Source organism: Henckelia pumila, chromosome 3 (assembly GCF_033568475.1).
Source record: "Henckelia pumila isolate YLH828 chromosome 3, ASM3356847v2, whole genome shotgun sequence".
Classification (NCBI taxonomy): Eukaryota; Viridiplantae; Streptophyta; class Magnoliopsida; order Lamiales; family Gesneriaceae; genus Henckelia; species Henckelia pumila.
In genome coordinates this window covers 188,064,349-188,072,935 of record NC_133122.1, presented here as the reverse complement: position 1 = coordinate 188,072,935, position 8,587 = coordinate 188,064,349, and the positions used below count along the sequence as shown (strand labels likewise).

The window sequence follows — 8,587 nt, the reverse complement described above, 5'->3', positions numbered from 1 at the left end:
GGAAACCATTCCAAGCCCTTTTCCCTTGCCTTTAACTCCTTGTAAACCACCAAACAAACCTATAGACATGTATTAGGACTTTACACAAACACTTAGGCAGCCCTCAACCACACTCTAACTCCACATTTCGAAAATCACATGATCATGCACCAAAATGCGTCAAACTCATGAATAATCAATCAAGACCAATGCAAATCATTAAATTGCTTCAAACTCACTTCAATTCCAGCCCTTACACATGAAAAATTTTGAATTCTTGGGCACACAACTTCTGTAAAAATCAAAATTACATCAAACATTCAAAATACATCATGCCTCCAATCACAAATCACTGCCTCTCTCGCCGGCTCTCCGTCTCCACTTACTCAACTGCTCGTCAACTGCTTGAGCAACTCTGATACGGTCAAACAACGTAGTCTGCACTGACAAAGCTGACAATCTAAGAGCTCTACCCTTGGCATAGAACTCTAGTCCGAATCTCTGAATCTCATCCTACAAAATTCTAGACACTGTCAAAGAGGCAATCACTGCTGACTTTCTACTCAATGCATCTGCGACTACATTAGCTTTACCCGAGTGGTAGCTAATATCGCAGTCATAATATTTCACCAACTCTTACCATCTCCGCTGTCTCATATTCAACTCCTTCTGGGTGAAGGAGTATTTGAGGCTTTTATGGTTAGTGAATATCTTACACTTCTCTCCGTAGAGATAGTGTCTCCAAATCTTGAGAGCGAACACCACTGCTGCTAACTCCAAATCATGAGTAGTGTAGTTCTTCTCATGCTCCTTCAATTTCCCAGAAGCATAAGCAATAACCCTATCTCGCTGCATAAGCACTGCCCCAAGTCCCAACTTGGAAGCATCAGTGTAAACCACAAAATCTCCCTCTCCAGATGGCATAGCTAACACTGGTGTTGTCGTGAGAGCTTCCTTCAACACATCAAAGCTCTTTTGACACTCTGGCTTCCAAATAAACTTGGCATTCTTCTTGATCAATGCTGTCAAGGGCACCGCAATTGATGAAAAACCCTTGATAAACTTTCTATAGTATCCGGCTAATCCAAGGAAACTGCGAATCTCTAAAATGTTTCTAGGTATAGACCACTCCTTCACCTATAACTGGTGATAACCTGAACGGAGATCAATCTTTGGAAATACGGAGGCACCTTGCAATTGATTGAATAGATCCTCGATCCTAGGTAGTGGGTACTTGTTCTTCACTGTTACACCATTCAACCCTCGATAGTCTATGCACAATCTTAGACTTTCGTCCTACTTTTTCACAAAGAGGACTGGTGCGCCCCATGGAGATAATCTAGGGCGTATGAACCCTTTATCAAGCAACTCTTGAATCTTCTCTTTCAGTTCTCTCATTTCTGTGGGTGCTAATCTGAAGGATGCCTTAGAAACTGGCACGGTACTGGGAACCAAGTCAATAGAGAACTCCACTTCTCTATCAGGCGGAGTGCCTGTGACATCGCTAGGGAAGATATTCCCCAAATTCTCTGTCAACATCCACATCTGAAATAACTTGGCGTGACGGCAACTCTGTCAGAGATAAGCTGGCTAGGAAAGACTCGCACCCATCAAGCACTAGCTACTTAGCTTGCAAAGAGGATATGATTCGGGTCCTCCTCAAACTCTTAGCAGCCTCAAACCAAAATGGTTCCTCGCCCTCAGGCCTGACTAGCACCGATCTCTGTTGAAAAAAAATCAATCACCACAACATTCTTTATCCTCCAATCCATCCCAAGTATCAAGTCAAACTCTGGCATAGGCAAAACTATAAAGTCTACAACCACTGACTATCCTTTCTATAGCAGCTCAAAATTTTTTTTTTCACTATGCTCCGGGTGGATAGCTCTTCCCATGAAGGGATAGTCACTAAAAACCCAACCCTCAGCTCCTCGCGCTGAATACCCCTCTTATGGGCAAAAGCCTCCAAAATAAAAAAATGGGTAGCCCCTGAGTCTAACAAAGCTTTAGTGGCTACACCGGCTACTATTATCTTATCTGCCTTAGCGGTGATGACAACCACAAAAAAAGGTTAATGTTAAATAACACAAGTTCTACTTAGACTCATTCTAAGTCATCAAATCCCAAATAAGATACTATGCATGCTACAATAGTCAAGTTCTTCAAACATGCAACATGCTACAAAATATTAATCCTGAACAAGAAAACTTAAAAATCACATGCGACAGTGAATCATTTAACTGCTCTAAACCAAAAACTTAAGATGTTACTTGTGATGAGTGTAGTGTCTGGGTCGGCCTCCTCGGCCTGCATCACGAACACTCGACCGTGCACGGGCCTCCTCAACTCCGGACAGTCTCTAGCCATATGTCCCGGCTTCTTGCGCTTAAAGCAAACTCCTGCTCCTGCTAGGAATTTCCTAGAGTGAGATCTATGGCAACTTTTGCAAGACTGTCTCTCCCCAGTCCTGGGAGTAGCGGTTCTTTGGGCCTGGTAGTGCCCCTGGGGCCTCTGCTGCCCCTGAAATGGCTTCTTGCCATGATGCTGCTGCTGCGAGTGGCCCTGCTGAGTAAAGGGCCTCTTACCAAGCACCTCTGTGCTGATGTCCCTCAGAGACTGCTCAGACCTCAAAGCTCGTCTGAGCGCAGTAGCATAGTCCACTAGCTCCGCCATCACTACATCATGGCGGATCGTAGGTTGCAACCCAACAATAAAGTGTTGAAGCTTCTCTGCTTCATCAACGTCAATCAATGGCACAAAGTGGCAGCCTTTCTCGAACTTCCTCGCGAATTCGGCCACCGATAGATCCCCCAGACGAAGGCTCATAAACTCCTTCTTCATTCGAGCCCCTACCTCTGCATTAAAGTATTTCTGAAAGAAATGTCCCTTGAAGTCATCCCAAGTCAAGGTGGTCAGCTCCACTGTCTTCGTTACTCCCTCCCACCACATGGCAGTGTCATCCTTAAGAAGGAAAATGGTACAACGCACCCGAACAGCATCACTCAATCCCATGCGGCAAAAGATCGCCTCTAGCGATCGGATCCATCCCTCAGCCACCAATGTACCAGTAGTACCAGCAAAGTCCTTTGGATCCAACTTTCGAAACTGCTCAAAAGTATTCCTTGGTCTAGCCCTAGAAGCAGCCTCAACATGCTGCTCAAGGATACGGGCCAAACCGGCTAACACCTGACCTCCAAGATCAGCGAGTGGAGGTGGTGGAGGTGCATCAGGACCACGATGGTGAGGAATCTAAACGCATTTCAGAAAATCCAATACTCAAATTCCATGCCTTAAGAAAAAGGTTTTTATTTAAACTTAAAACATGCTCAAATAATTTAAAAAACTAATGCTACTAATCTTGAACAAATATCAATAAGCGAAACATAAATCTTACAGACTTCGAGACGAGATCCCTTGAGTTTCGGCAACCAAAAGTAGGCTCAGCCCAAACCAAGACCGTGCTTTGATACCAACTGAAACGACCCTAACCTCTAAACTTAAATTTAAATAATAAATAAAATACGGATTTATAAAAATTTTGCCATGACTTGTCTGAAAGTAAACAAAGCCACCCTGTCACACAAAGCAATTCTAACAAAATGAAATAAAAGACTTGTAAAAATCCTAACTGCGATAATCATAAATCACGAAAGGAAAAAGGCAACCCCACACGGTTGCAATAATAGCAATAACAATTTGAAAGACTAAAATTTAAGCACAGAGAGAACACATCCTGGCTAAACTGAAAGTACTCAAACTAAAATTCTTTACTACAATCATAGTCTTATGCGGAACTTAAAAGTAGCGATGGTCATCGGGCCTTGCACCGCCGACGGCCTCAACCCCTAGGATCCTGCCCCTAGGTCCCTAGGAACTCCTCCTCACCTGGAAAACAAACAAGCATAGTGAGTCTAATGACTCAGCAAGTATAAACAGTGTAATAACAAGGGTTTAAAATAACTGCAGTAATACTCAAAATACTGTACATAATATACTTGAACTTAAGCTGTAAAAATGTGCATGCTACAAGAGAATGAGACAACATGTAAATGATGAACACACGCCAACTCACACTATGCAACTCTTGAACTTTCTTAACTTAACTGAAACTCATGCATGACTGAAAACTGAATGCAATAAGACGAGTCAACTGATATTTAAACTAAAACTGAGAACTTAGATCCTTGAATTGTGACCCTCTGTTTTGATCGATCAATGGCTGCAGTGCACTATGCCGGCAAGACGCCGAGATTTCTCCTGACTGACGTTGCCCCTTTATGGCAAGGACACCGAAATTTCTCCCGGCCCCACATTGCCCTTCTTGGCAAGGACACCGAAATTTCTCCCGGCCCCACATTGCCCTTCTATGGGTAGGGGAAAACAAGATGTCTCATGGCCCCTACCAAAACCTCTGATTTGGCAAGTAAGCCGAGGCATCCCCCGACCTAACATTGCCCCTCTCGTCACAATCAATTCACTTCCTTCGAAAAATATTTTTCTTTTACTTCTTTGACTCGACTCAAAAATACTAGGTATGCATGTATGGAAAATACTTTTTTTGTAAACCTTTAGTCGGATCGAAGACGAGATTCACGCACACGAATATGCAACTTTAGGGATTGAAACTCAACTCAAAAATTGTGGACATAGGGTGGGAGACTGGCTGCCCCTAGGTGCTAAGACACCCCCCATACTTAACTCTATTGCTCACAACCAAGGCATAACCCGAGCAATCGCACCCAAAAGGCCATATCTCATTCTTACCTTAACCGAATTCGACCCCGCTCAAACCAACACTCTCCATACACTACCAACAACCACTAGGACCAGATTGTATTCTCATTTGACAGCTCAAGCAATGCATACACCACTCAACTTTGGACAGCCCCTTATTTCTTCCAAAAATTCTGCACCAACACCTCAACTTAAAAAACCCATAACTCATTGAATACTTAACCGAAACGAGCCCATTTTATACCGACGCGATCACAACATCATAACCTAGACCTAGGACCAGCCCTAAACACGCCCAGACCTCGTTCAGTTCCTCCGCTGCCCCAAAACCATACTGCCCTGCCCATGGAGATCACACCTTACAACCCTTCTACTTGGAGGAAACCATCCCAAACCCTTTTCCCTTGCCTTTAACTCCTTCCAAACCACCAAACACACCTATAGACATGTCTTAGGACTTTCCACAAACACTTAGGCATCCCTCAACCACACTCTAACTCCACATTTCAAAAATCACATGATCATGCACCAAAATGCGTCAAACTCATGAATAATCAATCAAGACCAATGCAAATCATTAAAATGCTTCAAACTCACTTCAATTCCAGCCTACACATGCAAACTTTTGAATTCTAGGGCACACAACTTCTGTAAAAATCGAAATTACATCAAACATTCAAAATACCTCATGCCTCCAATCACAAATCACCATACAACAACTTAAAACCCAAGCTAAAGCATAAATTCAAAAATCACACATACAAATCTGAATTTTCAGAGGTAAAATAGAGCCCTACATGTTGAAAAATCACAATCATTTTGAAATTTAAGAAAAAGCTAGGAACAAGAACATAATAGCTAGTTTGAATGCCCAAGGAATGCTCATACTTGCCTTGCCTACCAAAAACCCAAGAAAATCGAAATGAGAGGGATGAAGGCTGGAAACACTTGACTAACTTCAAGAACAACCTCCCTAGGTGGTCCTCCGGCGACGACTGGAGCTTGGAGAAGGGGACAGCCGAAGGGAAGGGAAGAGAAGGAAAAGAGAGGGGGGAGGGAATCGGCTCTTTTGATAGAAATGGGGCTAGGGTTTCCCAAAAATGTTTTAATTTGTGTTTAAAAGTTGAGTGTGTAGTGTGTACATGTGTGTGTAAGCATATGTGTAAGTAATTAAAAGTAGGTGTGAGTGTTGCTTTAAAAGTACAACTTTAAAGTACAACTTTGCCTACTAACTTACACTAATAAAATTCCTAAGTTTAAAAACCCCAAATTAAAATATTAAATTGGGTTTTACTAATCCGGGTTTATGAAATTCTAACTTTTGAAAAATTTAAAGAATAAGCCTAATATTGCAATAATAAGAAAAATGATTTTTGATACCCGGAAACTTCTAACTTTTTAACTCTCATCTAAATTTCCTCCTTCCTCCCTACTAAGCTTTTAAAATAACAAATCTTGGAATTTACCGCCGAAATCCACCATCGCCAAATTCCGGAACCGGAAGTCACTGTTTCAAAAATTTCAGTAATAAATAACTTAAAATATTTGAGCACTAGAACTTTAAAGGAAGCTTAAGCAATTAATTCCAAGCAATTAAAATCATAATTATTAAAAAAAAAATTTTAGGCATGGAATTTAAATTATGAAATCTTAGGTGCTACAAAGGACTTTAGAACAACTTAAAATGTCAGGAAATGTTCATTTTTACTGACACTTATGTATGCTTTATATGCTTATTTATAAGGACAACAAAAATTGTCACTATAGGTCATTTATAAACGCTATTTAAAATGTCTCACTAACTGAGCTATTGTGACATATATAAATGTCTCTTATGCTAATTTATAAGAACATTGAAAGTGTCATCATTTGTTATTTTAAAAGACTTTTTAAAATGTCTTTATATTAATTTTACAATGACAAATATAATTATTATGTATTAATTTTAATAATCCATGTTATGAAATAATAATCTGTTCTGACGCAAAATTCACATAGATAACAAATCAAATTGAAACATAAATAAAAATTTTCATAAAAATCAAAGTACTGTTACATGATTGTCATTTTGACTTCTCCCAATTATCAAGTCAATATTACAAATAAACAAAACTTACATATAGCTATGCTCTAAAAACATATACATAAAAATTTAGTTCTAGTACAAGCAACAAAATCTAACATAAAAAATTAGCAAACTGGTTCGTAGAGCACCTTCAGGCTTCATCCACCACATCCTCGTAAAATCCAATATTAATCATTGTTGTTACTTACAAATACAATTTACATACTTGCATAAATAAAATTTAATAAAATATTAAAAATATATAGTGAATAATATGAAATCCAAATGATTGAATACGATACCAAATGATAAACAAACAGTCATTTATCTAATTAAATGTACTTAATAAAATTATTCATCAGCTGTCAGATGTAAATATAATTGATATGTGTTTAAACTGTGATGACTTGTGTTGACTTTGAATTAAGTTTCTTTGGACGGCTAGGATCAATCCAGAGGTTAAAACTTTGATATGATGGCTAGGACATAATCTTGGTTAGTTATGGCCGTTAGTTAGCTCAAAGTCAGTTTAAGGGGCTTTAATCGGTGCATAAGGAGTTATCACGATTAAGATCTATTATCTCTCTTCCATGTTCGATCTTGTTCTCTGAAGAACTTTAAAGGGGATTTCCATCTGGAATTAAAGAGTCATCTTCGAAGAGCAACTGAGGAGAGATGGAACTTCGAAGATCATTCTTTTGTCATTCCTGGTTCTTGATTGCTATAGACGAAGACTCTGTAATTTGAGCTTGAGGTTTATAGATTAGAATCGATTGTATTGAACTTGATTTGGTCGTAGAGTAGTGAATTCACATGGGAAGATTCCCAGATCCTTGGATGTAGGATTGATCTCAATCCGAACCAAGTAATCTCTTGTGTTCTTGTGCTTTTATGTTTTCGGTTATTATTAGTCTTCATTGTGGTTGTGTGTGCTTTCTGCTGCTGTGCGTGGTATTTTTTTTCTGGTGTTCTGTGCTTCAACAAGTGGTATCAGAGCCTGATATTTAATATCTTGGGCTCAAGGGTTCGAATCTTGCTGCATCAAATCTTCTTATTCTAGATCTCTGTATTGACTCTCGTTGAGGATTTTCTTGAGAAGGATGTCTACTGGCCAGGGGAACTCTTTAACGATGTCCACTTCGAGATTTGAGGTGGAGAAATTTGATGGAAAGAACGACTTTAATCTTTGGAGAGAAAAGATGATTGCACATCTTGCAAATCTTGGATTGGATGATGCATTGCAAGGTGAATCTGCTATTCCGAGTATGAAAGAAAACAATGTTGAGATATTAAAGAAGGCAAGAAACACGATTGTTCTTAGCTTGAGTGATCAAATTCTCAGAAAGGTTGTTAGGGAGAAGACAGCTGCTAAAATGTGGCTGAAGCTGGAATAGTTGTACATGACAAAGGCACTACCCAATAGAATATATCTGAAACAAAAGTTTTATAGCTACAAAATGGATGAAAGCAAGTCCATTGATGAGAACATTGATGAATTCACCAAGTTGTTATCTGATATTGAGAATATGGAGGTGAAGATTGATGAGGAAGACCAAGCAATCTTCCTACTTAACTCTCTACCGAAAGCATATGATCAGTTGAGGGATACCTTGAAGTATGGCAGGGAAACACTTACCCTTGAAGAAGTGACAGGGGCTGCATATTCTAAGGAATTGGACTTGAAGGCTAATGGAAAGCTTCAAAAGCCTGCTGGTGAAGGGTTAAATGTTAGAGGGAGATCTCTTGAAAGAAAAAATTCGAGCAATAGATGGAGATCTAAATCAAGGTCTAAGTCAAGACCAAAGAGGA

At 39.7% G+C, this 8,587-nt stretch overlaps 1 protein-coding gene across 1 annotated transcript; it reads right to left on the bottom strand.

Moving 5' to 3' along the window:
- Positions 1–321: 321 nt before the first annotated feature.
- On the bottom strand, positions 322–5,161 carry LOC140890180 (uncharacterized). The gene is made up of 5 exons (XM_073297938.1): positions 5,099–5,161; positions 2,250–3,228; positions 1,288–1,508; positions 877–1,116; positions 322–492 (listed from the first exon to the last, which is right to left on the bottom strand). The coding sequence occupies exons 1-5, from the start codon at positions 5,159–5,161 to the stop codon at positions 322–324; spliced, it is 1,674 nt and encodes a 557-aa protein (XP_073154039.1).
- Between the last annotated feature and the right edge of the window lie 3,426 nt (positions 5,162–8,587).